The 17,882-nt window shown below is 45.3% G+C and overlaps 1 protein-coding gene across 1 annotated transcript; it reads right to left on the reverse strand.

The window, feature by feature from the left end:
- Positions 1 to 15,085: 15,085 nt before the first annotated feature.
- On the reverse strand, positions 15,086 to 17,377 carry snx33 (sorting nexin 33; the record flags this gene model as incomplete). The annotated part of the gene is made up of 1 exon (XM_083662980.1): positions 15,086 to 17,377. Exon 1 carries the CDS (start codon positions 16,562 to 16,564, stop codon positions 15,086 to 15,088), a length of 1,479 nt encoding a protein of 492 aa, XP_083519106.1. The 5' UTR covers positions 16,565 to 17,377.
- Positions 17,378 to 17,882: the final 505 nt, after the last annotated feature.

A 17,882-nucleotide genomic window follows, 5' to 3' on the forward strand; every position in this document is an offset into this window, starting at 1 on the left:
AGGCTGTTACTACTAGGGCTCGTTTGAGTTCTCTGAGGCGTCTGTAACCTGCCTCAGTGTGAAACAGCAGTGCACTGGGCCAACGCAGACAGGAATGCAGGCCCATGTGGAGAAAAGCAGGGTCACGATTTATGTGTAGAAGAAGAGAGAAAACATTTGCTCTCCATAGTCACCACACAGTCAGCATGCGGGGCTCTGGCCAACACAACATGCTCTCTCCATAGTCACCACCAGTGGCGTGCCTGACCAAGTTGAAAATATAATAAAAATGATATCGCAGCTAATTCCACCACAAAAACTCATACAGTCACACAGAAACTGTATAGCTTTATGCATTTGAAGTTTATTGGAAATGGGAACAACGAACCAGTGCAAATTATAAGAATTACAATATTAATCATATAAATAAAATAAAATAAAATAAGATCAGAATCGCCCCTCCCCCCACTCTGGGAAAAAGCTCCGAGCAGGTAGAAGGGAGTGCGGCCGCGCAGGGGGTGGGGTGGTATGGATTAGGGACCATGGTGAAAGTGCTGCAGCCCAGGCAGCCAGAAAGCCAGAATTAGAAAAATGATTTCACTATTATTTAAAGACTTAAGACGTTGTTGTGCTTATTTTTTGTCTACTATTGCAAAATAATAGTAGGCCTATCATGAAAAAGTATTTGTTCCTTTTTTTTTTTTTTTTTTTACCCTCTCTGGCGCCCCTAACGGCTCAAGCGCCCCTAGCATTTGCCTAGTTCGCCTAATGGGCAGCACGCCACTGGTCACCACACAGTCAGCATGCAGGACTCTGGCCAACACAACAGCATGCCATCATCAGTTTTCAAACGGTACCAGAACTCCGGCCACTCCCAGGTTTGGAAATCCAAGCCTGTTTCCACAGGTTGGGGTTTGTCTACCTGCTGACTGCCTGCTGTGTGCCTGTGTGTGTGTGTGTGTGTGTGTGTGTGTGTGTGTGTGTGTGTGTGTGTGTGTGTGTGTGTGTGTGTGTGTGTGTGTGTGTGTGTGTGTGTGTGTGTTGCATCATGCACTGTATGGAATGTTAATGCATAACATGTTGGTGAGACCAGAATCTGTCTTAATGCTCCAGGATGCCTGGGCAATGACACATCAGCCACACACACACACACACACACACACACACACACACACACACACACACACACACACACACACACACACACACACACACACACACACACACTCACACACACACACACACACACACACACACAACTCAGGAAATCCTAAATGTTAAATGACCCTCTGGTCTGTGCCATGGCAGACATATAGGTCATTTGGCGCGCACACTTCCTCAGAACTGGCAACGCATCTTTCCCTTCAAACTGATATCCTGCATGTGGGCTTGTAACTGGCAACGCATCTTTCCCTTCAAACTGATAGGCTGCATGTGGGCTTGTAACATGTGGGAGACAAGTAACCTCTTGTCTTGTCCAGATGAAAGTCTGTCTGCGTGCCGGAGACGTCCCAGGAGACGTCCCACAGGAGACGTCCCAGGAGGAACATCCCAGGGGAACTGGCTTCTTCTCACACTGTCAATGTGCTCTGCTCTTGATCACACTGGCCTTCTTGTCCCGTATTGTTCAAGTCCATGTGTGAAGCATAAAGAAATGTGTTTTGAGTTTGTCACACCGCAGAAACATGTGTTATTAACCAGTCAGCCAAATTTGAACGATTAACGATGTCGCCAAGTATATAAAATCAGGTTTAAAAAATCGTTTAAAACTAAATCTCTGCTCTCGGGGCGTGTCCCCAGTGCCCACCCCCCCTCCCCCCTCCCCCGTGCTGCTTAAGTTGATTCATTCTAGAGCTTTTTATTTCTTTGTTTTCAATTTCCAGGGTAGAGGCAAGTTAGCCTTTAGCCTTCACAGTGTTAGGGAGTGGGCACTTTAGAGAGGCAAAGTGAACGTCACTTCCTGCTTCAGCACTGTACCAGAGATTTTCATCTGCCATTTATTTTCCCATAGACATTTCGTAAAATGCTTATAAAAAATAGTTTTACTTGTTCAAACCAAACGGGTCCGATATATTTAGAAACAGGAGAGACCGCATAACATTTAACTCGGACCAAAACGTCAAAGAATTGCGGATTTAAAGAAAATATTTTTTTAAATGTATATATATATATATTTTTGGTCTGAGTGAAATGTTCTATGGTCTCTCCCGATTCTAAATATAGCGGAACCGTTTGGTTTGACCAAGTCAAACTATTTTTATAAGCATTTTGCGAAATGTCTATGGGAAAATAAAATGTGGATCAAATTCTCTGGTACAGTGCTGAAGCAGGAAGTAGGCAGTCACTTTGCCTCTCTATAGTGTTACGGAGGGGGCATCATCGAGCCCCCACTCTAAGCACTCTTAAGGACAACACAAAGCATCCTGAACAGCAAAATGGTGGAAAAAAAAACAGTTGGTCTATCTACTTCACAATTCAATACAACAACTAGGTTCAAAGTCAGTTCACATGTTTTCAGCAAGTCGTTTCTAACACGTGTCATGTGAAGTTGTACTGCTTGTCATTGTGAAGACACGGGTGCTACAGGTCCAGACCACATGTAGACCGACACAGGTGCTACAGGTCCAGACCACATGCAGACCGACACGGGTGCTACAGGTCCAGACCACATGCAGACCAACGCCTCACATGTCACTCTCTTACATCACGAGGTGACCAGATGGGACTGATACCGACACGGTGGGCGGGTCCGTTTCACTCCATTGTTTCCTTTTGTGTTTAAAGGCTTAGAGAAGAAGTAGTGTTACCTTCTGTCAGGTACTAAATACTGTATATGGCAGCTTGCACAATATCAGCATTACTCTTCAGATTACTCACATTACTATTGTATTTCACAGAATACAAATGGATCATTTGGGCCCAGATTGACAGCAGAAGTACATAACTTAGTTTATGATTATTATGTAATCCAAAATGAATACCCTGCTATTCATTCAATAGGGGACGGCACAGTTCAATTAGCGAGCAGGATCTGCCAACAAGCGGGCGATTGTAACAGGCAGTGTGGTTGATTGTAGCTGGCAGTGCCCACATCTGCCCGACACACACAAAGCATCAGAGGGCCTTTATTCTGTAACAATGCAATGTAATGGAGACTCTGGATCAGATCAGAGGAGCTCAAATTCTTTCCTATGAAGGGCCAGAAATGTATCTGGATGGAGGGCCGTCAGCCAAAAATAAATGTTGATGTCATGTGAAATGACATTACGTTAATATGTATTCTATTTGATATAATTGACATTCTAAATCTATTAATAAAGTTTCAAAATGATAAAAATGTTATTAGAACGTTTATTAAACGCTTTTATTAGAGATAGATTTAGAGTTGATTGGGGGGAAAAGCTGAAACATTTCCAAAGGGAAAGGCGCACCTTTCTTACAGAAAGTGCATGCAACTGCGTAGGCCTGAGCCTACCCACAGAAGCCTGCGTAGGCCTGAGCCTACCCACAGAAGCCTGCGTAGGCCTGAGCCTACCCACAGCCTGCGTAGGCCTTAAGCCTACCCACAGAAGCCTGCGTAGGCCTGAGCCTACCCACAGAAGCCTGCGTAGGCCTAAGCCTACCCACAGAACCCATTCTCATTCAGATCTCTTGAGATGAAGGGTCAAGGGACCCCTTTGAAAATGGCCATGCCAACTTTTTCCCTCACCAAAACTTAGCCTAAGTTCGGAGCGTTATTTATCCCCCTTGCCAACATGCTAGGTTGACAAAGTTGGTACCAATCGATTCCTTATGTCTTCTAGGTTCATATGCTATCCACCTTATTTTTGAATGCCCCGCTGTACAAATAATTATGGGTACAAGGTCCGGTTTAACGTGACTTATTGTTGCAGCTTGCCATTTCCTAAAACGGTATTCTACTTGATTTAAAAAGATGGCTGCCTAATACTCCCTTGTACCCTGGCTGAATTGAACATAACTTGGCCAATAAAACAAACAGTTATGTCTTCATTTGACGTAGAATGCAGAGGACATGTAACTGTTTCGTTAAACTCACGTTCCAGGAATATTGTATTTACTGCACTGCGCTAAAATAACGTTAGAGCCTGTTCGTCCTGGAAGCCACTCGCTTTGCGCCAGAACACAATCGATTTGGGGGTGGAACACGCCAGGATTGGCCAACGCCAACGCCAGTGCCCATAACTGTCAAATCAAATCATCGACAGAGACGCTATGGCCCGCCTCCCAGTATTTTCAGTGTATCAGAGTTAGATAGAGAACGTGACAAATATAGCCACGTTATGGTTATAAACAACAAACTAACGCTGGTGATCCGTATGGAAACAGTGTTACTCGAAATGGTTAAAAGTTATATCAATTTGGTCATTCAGTGGCGTTTTACTGCCATGTAACATAGCTAGCTAGCCGCTAACATTAGCCACAGTAGACTGCGCACTGCGCTCTTAAAGGGATATTTATCGATGAGATTTCTGCCAAGCTGGACCTGATTAGTGATTTGCTCCGTTCGCCCAGACAGGTGTCAAGCTGTCAGCAACGAGGCTGGGAGGATCACACCGGAAGAAATACCCAGAGGCATCATGGCCGCTAGAAATAAGGTGGATAAGAACCATCACGCTATCTTTAAAGATGAGCCTGCCACGGCCTCCGAAAGACAGTCATATCAGCTGCAGATTTTTTTTTTTTTTTTTTTGTCAAATCCATGGTGGGCCAAAACCAACAGGCCCCAAAAAACCATGGGCCCCAAATTGGTCAGCCATGCTCTGGATCAAGGTTTTCACTGTATCCAAAGCAGATCAAGGTCTAACTATTGGACAGGTTTGGGCAGAGGCTCGAGGACGGCCGTGTTCTGGTTGGACTCCAAGCATGTGCACCAGACTGGATTGACTCCGTTCTTATTGAAAGCAGGGCAGCAGTTCAGATCATTGTGATATGGGCGTCCTTGGGGAGATGCACGGAAAAAAGACGGAGATAAAGGAATGAAAGAAGCAGACAGGAGAGAAGATCATGGAACAGAGCTGAAGCATTTGTGACGCAACTTGTAGATCGAGGCCAAAAGAAATAAAGACTCAAAGAGCGGCTGGGTGGATGCCAAAAGAGGGGAGGGCAAAAGCCAGATGTAGCCTACGGCGTAACCCCCTGAAGAAACACAGATGTAGCATAAGGTGTACACACCCTGTAGAAACACAGATGTAGCCTACAGCGTACATACCCTGAAGAAACACAGATGTAGCCTACAGCGTACACACCCTGAAGAAACACAGATGTAGCCTACAGCGTACATACCCTGAAGAAACACAGATGTAGCCTACGGCGTACACAACCTGAAGAAACACAGATGTAGCCTACGGCGTACACAACCTGAAGAAACACAGATGTAGCCTACAGCGTACACACCCTGAAGAAACACAGATGTAGCCTACAGCGTACATACCCTGAAGAAACACAGATGTAGCCTACAGCGTACATACCCTGAAGAAACACAGATGTAGCCTACAGCGTACATACCCTGAAGAAACACAGATGTAGCCTACGACCTACACACCCTGAAGAAACACAGATGTAGCCTACAGCATACACAACCTGAAGAAACACAGATGTAGCCTATGACCTACACATCCTGAAGAAACACAGATGTAGCCTACGACCTACACACCCTGAAGAAACACAGATGTAGCCTACAGCATACACACCCTGAAGAAACACAGATGTAGCCTACGGCGTACACACCCTGAAGAAACACAGATGTAGCCTACAGCATACACACCCTGTAGAAACACAGATGTAGCCTACGACCTACACACCCTGAAGAAACACAGATGTAGCCTACAGCATACACACCCTGTAGAAACACAGATGTAGCCTACGACCTACACACCCTGAAGAAACACAGATGTAGCCTACAGCGTACACAACCTGAAGAAACACAGATGTAGCCTACAGCATACACACCCTGTAGAAACACAGATGTAGCCTACGGCGTAACCCCCTGAAGAAACACAGATGTAGCCTACGGCGTAACCCCCTGAAGAAACACAGATGTAGCCTACGGCGTAACCCCCTGAAGAAACACAGATGCAGCCTACAGCGTACACACCCTGAAGAAACACAGATGTAACCTACGGCGTAACCCCCTGAAGAAACACAGATGTAGCCTATGGCCTACACACCCTGAAGAAACACAGATGTAGCCTACGGCGTAACCCCCTGAAGAAACACAGATGCAGCCTACGGCCTACACACCCTGAAGAAACACAGATGCAGCCTACGGCCTACACACCCTGAAGAAACACAGATGTAACCTACAGCCTACACACCCTGAATAAACACAGATGCAGCCTACGGCCTACACACCCTGAAGAAACACAGATGCAGCCTACAGTGTACACACCCTGTAGAAACACAGATGCAGCCTACAGCGTACACACCCTGAAGAAACACAGATGTAGCCTACAGCGTACACACCCTGAAGAAACATAGATGTAGCCTACGGCCTACACACCCTGAAGAAACACAGATGTAGCCTACAGCGTACACACCCTGAAGAAACACAGATGTAGCCTACAGCGTACACACCCTGAAGAAACACAGATGTAGCCTACGGCCTACACACCCTGAAGAAACACATTTTTTATGCATTTCACCTAAACCACCTGCTCCCCAGCCCCGCTTTATCAAGGCCATATGCAGTCGGCACCACCACATGGCAAAGACAGTTATGTTCCCGGAGTTCACATGTTGACCAGAAGAAATCAAGTCCTATAGATCTGATGGAAGGAGGAACGTCAGGCAGGAGAGGAGAGGAGAGGAGTAGAAGGAGAGGAGTAGGAGGAGAGGAGTAGGAGGAGAGGAGAGGAGAGGAGAGGAGAGGAGAGGAGAGGAGAGGAGAGAGGAGTAGGAGGAGAGGAGTAGGAGGAGAGGAGAGGAGAGGGGTAGTAGGAGGAGAGGAGAGGAGAGGAGAGAAGAGTAGGAGGAGAGGAGTAGGAGGAGAGGAGAGGAGAGGAGAGAGGGGTAGTAGGAGGAGAGGAGAGGAGAGGAGATGAGAGGAGTAGGAGGAGAGGAGTAGGAGGAGAGGAGAGGAGAGGAGAGGAGGAGAGGAGAGGAGAGGAGAGGAGAGGAGAGGAGAGGAGAGGAGGAGAGGAGAGGAGAGGAGAGGAGGCGAGGAGAAGAGAGGAGAAGAGAGGAGAGGAGAGGAGAGGAGAGGAGAGGAGAGGAGAGGAGAGGAGAGGAGAGGAGGCGAGGAGAGGAGAAGAGAGGAGAGGAGAGGAGTAGGAGGAGAGCACCGGAAAAGCTCCATCTCAGCTGTGTGTGTTGTGAGATGTTGCCACAGCTGTATCTGCTTCAGCAGAACACCAGTCACATGGAGGGAGCGGCACAGGGAGGATGCTCTCCAAGCTGCCCCACCTCCTCATGCAGACCACAGCTATGTGTTGTCTCTTGGCGGGTGAAGACAAAGACTAGACTAGAGTGTTGCAGCTAAAGCAGAGTAGAGCAATGACCAAAAGCAAGTTGTCAACATGCCAATATATGAGGTGAATCCATTTTCAAATCGCAGGTTTCCACCCAATGATGAGCGAGCTTCCATAGTATCCACCTTTTGGTTCATTCAGTTTGCCAATAGAGAGCCGCAGGGACGACGTATTTTTGTAGTCAGAACGCGGAAGTCCCGGACTTCCTGGTTCTTTACTGTCTCTGTCTATGGGATTTTTGAATGGGTTTTTGCCGCGATGCTTCTAATAATCTCTCTGGGCAACGCTGGCTTAATGAAACGCGAACCAGAGTTCAGTCGAATAATCTTCACACATGAGGACCACTTTCATGAGTTTTGGAGCGTAAATGCGAGCCCTAGAAGTAAAAAGCTCGAGCTAAGCTAATCCAGAACTACACACTGTCGCATAGGCTTCCACGTCACGTCAGCGCTCAACCTGGACTGTTGTTGGATGTGTGCACTGATTACCCCGGGCTGAACGGGCTGAACCAGGTGAGGGAAAGAGAATTTCCGTGTTCGTCCTTTGAAGTGGTGACGTTATTGACGTATATATCCCCATCGACTCAACAGTGTAGTCTCATTTAGCCGTTTGCTAGCTAGCCGCCCTTTTAACGGCACGTAAAAGCTTCAAAACTCATAAAAGTGGTCCTCGTGTGTGAAGATGATATTACTAAACACTGGTTCGCATTTGATTAAGCCAGCGTTGCCCAGAGAGATTATTAGAAGCATCGCGCCAAAAACCCATTCAAAACTCCCATAGGCGAAAACAGTGAAGAACCAGGACTGTTAGCATCGATGATTTCCGGACTCATTCCTGCAGCTCTCTATATCTGACAGCAAATCTAGATGTTGATGTTATCTGCATGTCCAAGGTTACGATAATGTTCAAACACTGCTGCTGCTGCCATGCTAGCCTTTGTGTCATAACACAATCAGTAAAATACAGGTAAGGAGGTTCTCAAGAAACCATTGGGGTCTGAATTTGCCCTACATTTTAGTAGTAATCAATCACCTTTAAGGGTCAGACATCATTCAAACACCCGCGTTATTCTTTCTTTCTATTCAACTTATGTAGACCCGCCCACTTGACCCAGTTGTGTTATGACTTCCTGTTCAGAACACCGTCTGTTTTACCTGCTCACTATAGTACTGTACTGTCACAGGAAGTGTCAACACAATAGGAAGTAACTGGCTGACCCCTGTGTTGGAACATAAGGTGAATAGAGCATTATATTTAGCCAGTTATGACAAAAGTCACTTGGTATGATTCCAGAGGGGAGTATGTTCAAACTTTTTCCTGGCTCTGAATGGGCCTTTGGGGGGCGACTGGTATGCATCATGTGATCATGTTTACTGACTTGTGTCTTTCACAGCATCCCACGTAAAGGAAGCCATTTGAAGGTACACATGTGGGACTTTAAAGGAACACTCTGCCCATTTTCAACCAGCTTTGTATCATTAGAACATCAGTAGTATATCAGAAAACTGTAAACTGTTTTGAAGTCTGTCATTTAATTTGACAGTTATTGAGTGTTAAAGTGTGGACCAGTGACATCACTGGTCCACACTAACTCAAATTAATAACTCATTCACTCAAATCAACTCTCAATAACTGTCAAACTAGATGACTGATGAATAGTTTGACAGTTATTGAGAGTTGATTTGAGTTAATGAGTTATTAATTTGAGTTAGTGTGGACCAGTGATGTCACTGGTCCACACTTTAACACTCAATAACTGTCAAATTAAATGTCAGATTTAAAAACCGTTTACAGTTTTCTGATATACTACTGATGTTCTAATGATACAAAGCTGGTTGAAAATGGGCGGAGTGTTCCTTTAACTTTGAAATTCTCTAAAATAATAGTGGAAAAAATGCTTTATTTTGAGTTAATATGCAGTCAGGGTTGTCCTGAACTCAAATACTATATAATGCTTTGGGGGGGGGGGGGGGGGGTAGCTTGGGCCTTTGGGGGGAGGGTTCAAACCTATTTGCAGGGCACCAAAACAATCTCTCTATGCAGAAAACAGCCTGATGTTGACATTGTCAGATGGCTTTGTTTTTCTCCTTCATTCCAGGCTGGAGGGAATAACTGTTACTTTACTGAATTGTATCACAATGACCTGTCTGATAATGAGCACCAGCTGCCTGGTGGAGATAATCACCTGACACTGTTATTTCTAACTGGTAGCAGCCCATTCCTTCCTCCTATCACCTGATATGGCTGTTTGTTTGAGAGAGAGCGCACACGCACGCACGCACGCACACACACACACACGCACGCACGCACGCATGCACGCGCACACGCACACACGCACACACACACACACACACACACACACACGTAGTAGCCGTACTGTACCGCACTGTAGATGCCACCATTATGTATGACTAATGTTCAATAGTATGTTTAATTAGGTATACGCTATTTGCACCTAACAGAATGTTATTATGTTTAATTATGTTTAAACTATGTTCATGCCATTTGCACTATGGGCAGTGAATACGCCACTGTCTGTGGCGTGTCTTACTGCTCTATTGCTCGTTGCCTCTTGTTTTTTATTTATGTATATTTTATTTTTATTTGCACTATGTTGTTGTAATGGAGCCTACAGCACAAGAATTTCACACGTGATACTTGTACTACGGAGTGACAATAAAAATCTTGAATCTTGAATCTTGAACACACACACACACACACACACACACACACACACACACACAACACACACACACACACACGGTAGATAGGCAGGTGTGCAGAAAGCTTACAAGGTGAACAGCAGATCAAGCCAGAGCTAGCAGAACTAATGTTTCAACACGATGTGCGGGGGGCAATCAACCTTTATGAATGCACCAAGAAAGCATCATGGAAATCAGCAATGTCACAGTTATGACAAGGGGATTTTTGAAAGCTCAACGCTGTTATTGATGATTAAATCAAATGATATTGTTGGTTGTGCAGCTAATCTGAGAGTCTGAAAGCTATGAATTATAGTGATAGTGATGATACTGTAGGTAGAAGAGCCATAGTGAACTGATGATTACATTTGGCGTCATTTTTCAGCACACACACACACACACACACACACACACACACACACACACACACACACACACACACACACACACACACACACACACACACACCTCAACACAGAAGTTGAGCAGAAAGTCCATCTCCAACACTGTCCCCACGGTCATGTCTTTTCCCCCAGCTGTAGGGCATTCACGACTAGTGAATTTTACTAGTCGACTAGTCGTCCCTAAAGGTACACTAGTCGACTAGTTTTTTTGTTTTTTTTTGTTTTTTATCTTTAAGAAAGAACATGAGGTATTTACATGACATTCATGGACTATCATATCCCATATCCCATATCCCCCACAAAGATCATCAAAACACAACAAAACAAAACAAGAAAACTGAATAAGATACACAATAATCCAAGAACAAACAAGACTATTGGACAAACAACCAAACAAAAACAATGCATTCAGCTCCTATCCTGATAAGCCTAATGACACTGGGGTAAAAAGTTCTTAAAGTTAAACTCTATGTGGTTGCCATATTTTGGGGATGTCTAAGAATCTGCCTTGCTCTTGTAGTAAATGTTATCCAACGTATGGTAGCTTGAGAGTTCATTCCACCAGTGAACTACAGCTGGGAGATTGGATGCTTTCCAATTTAAAGCTATGCATTTCCTAGCTGCCAACAGGGCAAGATCTATGTATTTACTTTGAATGCATTGTTTTTGTTTGGTTGTTTGTCCAATAGTCTTGTTTGTTCTTGGATTATTGTGTATCTTATGCAGTTTTCTTGTTTTGTTTTGTTGTGTTTTGATGTTCTTTGTGGGGGATATGGGATATGATAGTCCATGTATGTCGTGTAAATACCTCATGTTCTTTCTTAAAGGGGCCATATTATGCATTTCTTAATTTTGTATCATATATATGTTGTTGTTACAATCTTGGATGGTCATATTAAACATGGGCTAAGCTTCAAATAAATGTGAAAGTGTTTTAATGTTACCCCCATGAACCCCCCCTCGCGCCTATGAACTCTCGTAGACGAGATGACATGGATTTATGGCGATTTTGTGCGAGAACCATAATTTTGGTGACGTCAGGTAGGACATTTCTCCAGTACACTGCCGACCGACAGTAGCGCTGCTAATTTCCACTTGTCTCGGCCGTATCTGCCTTTCACTTTCACACAAAACAAGGAGACGACTTGGAAGTGAGCCAGAATGTAGGACTGAAGTGGTAAGTTCTGAAAATATGTGTCTCATTCCAGCATTGGTTGTACCTAGCAACTAGGAAGCGCTAAGTTACTTACCACAGGCTGGGTAACGTTAGCACTTGCTATTAGCCTAGCAGCACAGCTGCCTTTCATAGACATGAACAACCGATGAATGACGAAGGCACACATTTTCAGAACTTGTAACGTTAGTCCAACTTGCTGACTTCTCCAAGTCCTCATTTTGGTTTGGTCCGTGTAGCCTTTGCTAGGAGAGGCACACTATAGTCACAAACATTTGGGAAGTTAGCTAACTAGCTACATTAGCTGTTGTGTTGTGGCCATTAGCTGTTGTGTTGTGGCTTGAGTGTGAAGCTCGCCGGGCAGGGCGGGGAGCTGTAAAACAATTATATAAACGAGCAAGGGATTGTCAAAACGAATTTGACCATCGATAACAAACGTGACTTGGGCGTAACAAGCAAGGCTATCAATTGATATATCAACATCCCCCTAGCTATCTACAGCTCCGCTAGGCCCGGGCTGTGCCGGGACATTTCCTTCGGCGGCTGGCCGAGCAGGGCATCACGTGCCGCGGCCAAACACAAAAACTCCTCGCGCTGCCCTCCTGGAGTATTTTCCGGAGGGTGGGGGTTCTTAAAGGGACAGGACCTAAAACAGAGCGTTTCATACAGAGGCTGAACTGAAGGGGGCAGTGAGAGCCAGTACAAGATAAACTGAGTTTTTTAAACTATGAATGATGCAATAAGTTACTCTACTGGAGGCCAACAATAAAATAATATTACATTATATTAGCAAAATATGGGCCCTTTAAAGATTAAAAAAAAAACGACTAGTCGACTACTAAGCACAGTGTCGACTAGTGGTTTTACTAGTCGACTAGTCGACTAGTCTGTGAATGCCCTACCCAGCTGTGAATATTGGTAATTGCAAACAGACTGAAGCAATTCCCTGAAATAATATGAGCTGGCTTGACTTTGCAGAGTTTATGTATATGTGTCAGAAGTATGATTCTTAGGCTAGCTTTTCAAACAGAGAAGTGGGGCTCATTACAGGTCTCTGGAGTGACCAGTGCCGGTGGTTGACTGTTCATTTAATATTCTGAGACATTTTCAAATTCATAAATGCTTTTACATTTGCTGTTTTTTTTCCTTACAGCCGGTGTCTGATACTGGGGGGAAATCCACTGGCGCACAGATGTATTCGACATTTGCGGCAGCATCAACAATTTGGAATAAACAGAAGAAGAACTGGGTATAGTTATCATGAGCACTTCTCGCCAACGTGGCTGGAAAGACGCCTACAGAAACTCACCAGTGATGGACCAGTGATGTCCATTTGTCCACAACTTAACTCAAATCGACTCTCAATAACTGAATCTAACTGAATCTAACTGACAATCAACCAGGCAAGTTTCTCATCACGCACTGTCACTGATTCAGCCTCCCTGATACTGCCATTCCTGCTGGATGTCCAAACCACCAGCCGCTCCCTAGCCACTGATACTCAGGTTTCCTTGTCACAACATGTAGCGTCGGTTAGAACAAAACTCTTAACCTGTCTAACTCGCCTATTAGTCTCATTCTGAACAGAACCGCGAGGAATGGCTGCAGGTGAACGTAGACAGCAAGATTATTATACTATTGTTCAACATGATACGTGATTGGAAATTACAGTCAATATTCAAATCACTTAAACCACAGGAGCCGATTGAGCTTCCTTTAGTTACTGCGTTCCTACACCCGTTTAGCATCGATACAATCTATACAAGAGTGAATGTCAGATTCCAGAAACATGAAATAACCTCGAGCTACAGTGCAGCGTCGAATGAAAACGACACTGAACAGGAATATCAATCAAACCGTGTCGAATATAATTGTTTTGTTAAGTCCATTTGAAAAAAAGTGACAACCAATTCTAGCAAATCATAAGGAATTAAAGTAATTAAAGGGCTACTTTGCCTATTTTCATCCAGCTTTGTATCATTACAATGTCTGTAGTATATGCAAATGATATGCAAATGAGGGCATCACCCGGCGGAGTTTCTGCCGGCAAATGAACAGGGAGCTCTCGGTGCAGGCGGCGGCAAACTTCAGGTAATGTTTTTTTCCATTACGATAATATATCTTGAATTAGTCAATGCTTAGTGGTAGGATCGACAAAACTAAGAAATACTTTCAAAAATGTTATATAGTCTATCGACTACTGTGTCACGTTGGGAGCAGTTAAGGGTTCAGTGTCTTGCTCAAAGACACTTCGACACAGTACCGGGAGGAGCCAGCCTCGAACCGGGAACCTTCCCAGGCGACAGCTCTACCTCCTGAGCTAATGCTTATATTGGCGTCATGTGCGCTTACCGACCCTGTAGCACACAAATCAGATTTTTGTAATTCCATCAATATATATAAACAATATAGTCGTCCTTTTGGCAAATAATACATTTCTACAATTCTAGCGGCTTCTCTTGACTCGTTTGTGTGAGCTGTCAAAGTCCATCAGTGTCAGTTAAATCATTTGTGTTGTGTGTGTGTGTGTGTGTGTGTGTGTGTGTGTGTGTGTGTGTGTGTGTGTGTGTGTGTGTGTGTGTGTGTGTGTGTGAGAGTGTGTGTGTGTGTGTGTGTGTGTGTGAGAGTGAGAGAGAGAGAGAGAGAGAGAGAGAGAGAGACAGAGTCTGTGTCTGTGTGTTTGGGAAGGGGAGATGCTAGAGGCAAAGCTTTTGACCTCATCTGTCATCCATGACGAAATAATCAGCAAAGATTGATTTGACAAACAAAGCGTGCTCACTGCTCACATGAGACTTTCTCACAAATAGACCAGGCATCAGCCTATAGTTTGTTCCCATCAACAGAAGCTGTGTGTATTCATCTTGACGTTAACTGATTGAAACAGTTGCAACATGTTCCCAGTGTGTCCAGCGGGCCACTGATCACTCCTTCCTATCTAAACTGTGGGCTGCTGTTGGTGTCGGCTGTTTGTTTAGGTTGGAACTGAAATACATCTCAAGAGACATCTTTCTTTCAGCACAACCATGTCCTCTCCAAAAGCATTCTAATGAGTCTTTGGATGTAAGTTGATACACATTTTGGACATGGAATTTGAATCTGAATCTGAAGGAAGGTGCAGGAGTGAGAACAAGAAAGAAGAGAGATGAGAAAGGATGGGAAGCTGAGGTTGAAAACTGAGGATGCAAACTTCAGAAGAAAAACTTGCTTTGACCTGAGATGTCACCTAACATCTGGGTGGACTGCGGCAGTAAGCCATCGTGGGCATGTTTTACCATCACTACTTTCATTATGCACCTTTATAAGACTTTGCATGCATTCCTAACAGCGTCGAAGACCTTCTCAAACACAGAAACCACCCACAGGACAGGAGAGCGTATTACCTTTCTGTAGATGAATAATGTCTGGGAAGTTGGCGAGCAGGCCTTGGTAGAGCGACAGCTTGTCCAGCATGTGGAAGAGGTCATACTTAGGTTGCTCAGCGAACAGCTCTCCGATGTTCTCGTAGGTGCGGCCCGTGTGGGAGATGGCGTTGTTGAGGGAATCAGAGCTGTGGGGAGGGTCCAGCATGAAGGCCTGGCTGATGGACTGGAAGGCGTTTCCCAGCCGCTGGAACTCCTTCCTGAAGCCGCCCAGGTGTTTGCGCACCAGCTCCGAGGCCACGTGCGTGAGCTGCATCACGCTGTCATCCATCTTCTTGGCGAAGGACTTGAAGTTGTCGACCCGCTCCTCCACGTCCTGGAGGTCCTGGTGCTCGTTGGGGATCTGGAAGGTCAGCATGAAGTGGGCGCCCACCATCTCGTCCTTCTCCGCCCGCCTCTTGCCCAGCTTCCACTGCTTGTCGTCGGCGCACATCAGGAAGTGTTCGAAGCCCTCGTACTGCGACAGCACCGGGTGGCTGGTCATGTGGTTCATCCACAGGACCAGCCGTCTCTTGCGCTTCTCGATGAAGTCCTCCTCGAAGCGCCCCGTCGCCTGCTTCTCCGGCAGGTGGGGCACCGAGATCACAGTGAACTTGTGCAGCAGGCGGTTGTACAGCCAGTCAAAGTGTTTGTAGCGCCTGTAGACGGGACGCCCCGTGTGGCTCGGCGTGACCCGGTACGAGATGTAGGTCTTGATGCCCTTGAACTTGGTCTGCTTGGTGGGGTCTTCGACGGAGCAGGAGAACGGCTGCGGACTCTCCTTCCACTGGGGCCCCTTGGGGCTCATCTCGATGGTGTACGACTCCGCTATCTTCGCCATCATGGGGACGTCGCCCAGCACAAACGCCTCGACCCCCGAGCGGACGAAGCTGGAGAAGCGGTTCAAGTTCCTGCCCACCATGCTGCCTTTGCGCGAGCTGGAGATGCTGTCCTGTCTCTCCATGTAGGGTTTGGCCCGGTAGTGCACGTTGGGGTTGTTGGAGTGCGGGCTCTGGTGGCGGTGGGCATGTCCGTTGGCCCCGCTGCCCTTCCTGTGGTCGTCGTCCTCCACCACCGTGGAGCTGTCGTCCCAGTCGTCCCAGTCGTCGTCGTCATCGTCATAGAAACTCTGCTGCATGTGGAGCGACGTGTTTGGGGTCGAGTTGAAGAAGGAGGAGTCATTTCCTAGAGAACCGGCGGGGCTTATAGAAGAGTCTGTCAGGTTAGAGTTCGCGCGAGGGCGAATTATCTCCACATAGGATGCAGGGAAGAGCCCCCGCTCCCCTCGGCTGTTCTCCCCTTGCAACCAGCCGTCCACCGAGTGCTCGTCAAAGATAACCAGTTCCTCATTCTCCTGTATGCTGATCTCCTCTTTGTTTTCACTTTGGAAAGTGTAGATGGCTTTGGCTTTCACCGACATCTTGATACTCCAACGGGTCCTAAAGCAGAGGATCCTACATGCACATAGTGCCTAGACTATAATGATGCATTTTGTTTTGGAAACAATTGACACTAGCTCACTGTAATATTTAAACTCATCTCAAATTACATGACAGATGTTGATCAGGTGTGAAACAGCACCTGGGACAATCTATGTAAAATTAATGATTTGATGCTCACAGAAGACTCAACAGTTAGACAAGACTATGATCTATATCAGCCAGAAATGTCTTGAAATGTCCTGAAATATATCGACTGTGTGCAATAGTAATAACATTCTCAGCCCATTGGGACTACAGGTCTAGTGTCGTATTATCACACGCCTATTTTGATTAAAAGTTGAACAATAACTTTACAGAGGCTTTATGATACATGACAGAATGATTTATCCCTTGTTACAGAAAGAGTAGCAGCTGGCTGCTTGCGCGCATAACAAAACAGGTTCAAAAACAAAACTGGTTTCACCAAAGCGCTACTCCAAACACCGTCGTCGGTCGTTGTCGTAATCCTTGGGAATTAATTGTATAGCAACCCTGCGTTGTTCAGTCGTCGGACACTTGCCTTTACATCAGACAGGCTGGAAAACGATCCTCGGTGAAAGTATTTCCAAGACAAAGTGGCCTGCTTTGAAGCGACGCGGAGGGATGAGTAATGGTATCCCCGTGCATTTTGAGCCTGCTGCTCCACATTCTCTCACACAGAAACTTGCTCCATTTTCCTTGTAAACAGGTTCTTGCGCATCATCTCCAGTCGATCCTTTGGGGTGAAAAAGTAGAATGATCAAGCGAATAATCTCCGCTTATTATGAGCATCAACACGCATCCATCCGGGCCAATATCATTTCTTTAGGCTTTATTCCTATGCGCTCTGCAACACAAAGTAACTCTTTCCATGACGTTAGGCTGCTTGGACAATTGGAGGCAAGTTCTCTCTCTTTTTTCATCCGCTCCTTTTCATTCTTTGAAAGAGGAGACTGGCTCAACACTGCCCCCAACATGAGAAGTAGGTTAATGTGGCAACAACATGCAATGGATGAAAACAATGATGATGGTGGTGGTGGTGAAGATGATGATGATGAAGATGGTGATGATGAAGAAGATGATGATGATGATAATAATAATAATAATAATAATAATAATAATAATAATAATAATAATAATAATAATAATAATAATAATAATAATATAACAACACAATAATACCAAACCTTATTATTTTGATTCACTGGTATAAACAAGCACTAGGTTTATATGATTTTTTTTTCACGTCATAATGTTTTAAGTGTAAAACCTCTGTGT

This window comes from Poromitra crassiceps, assembly GCF_964638095.1.
Source record: "Poromitra crassiceps genome assembly, chromosome: 30".
In the NCBI taxonomy this organism is placed as follows: Eukaryota; Metazoa; Chordata; class Actinopteri; order Beryciformes; family Melamphaidae; genus Poromitra; species Poromitra crassiceps.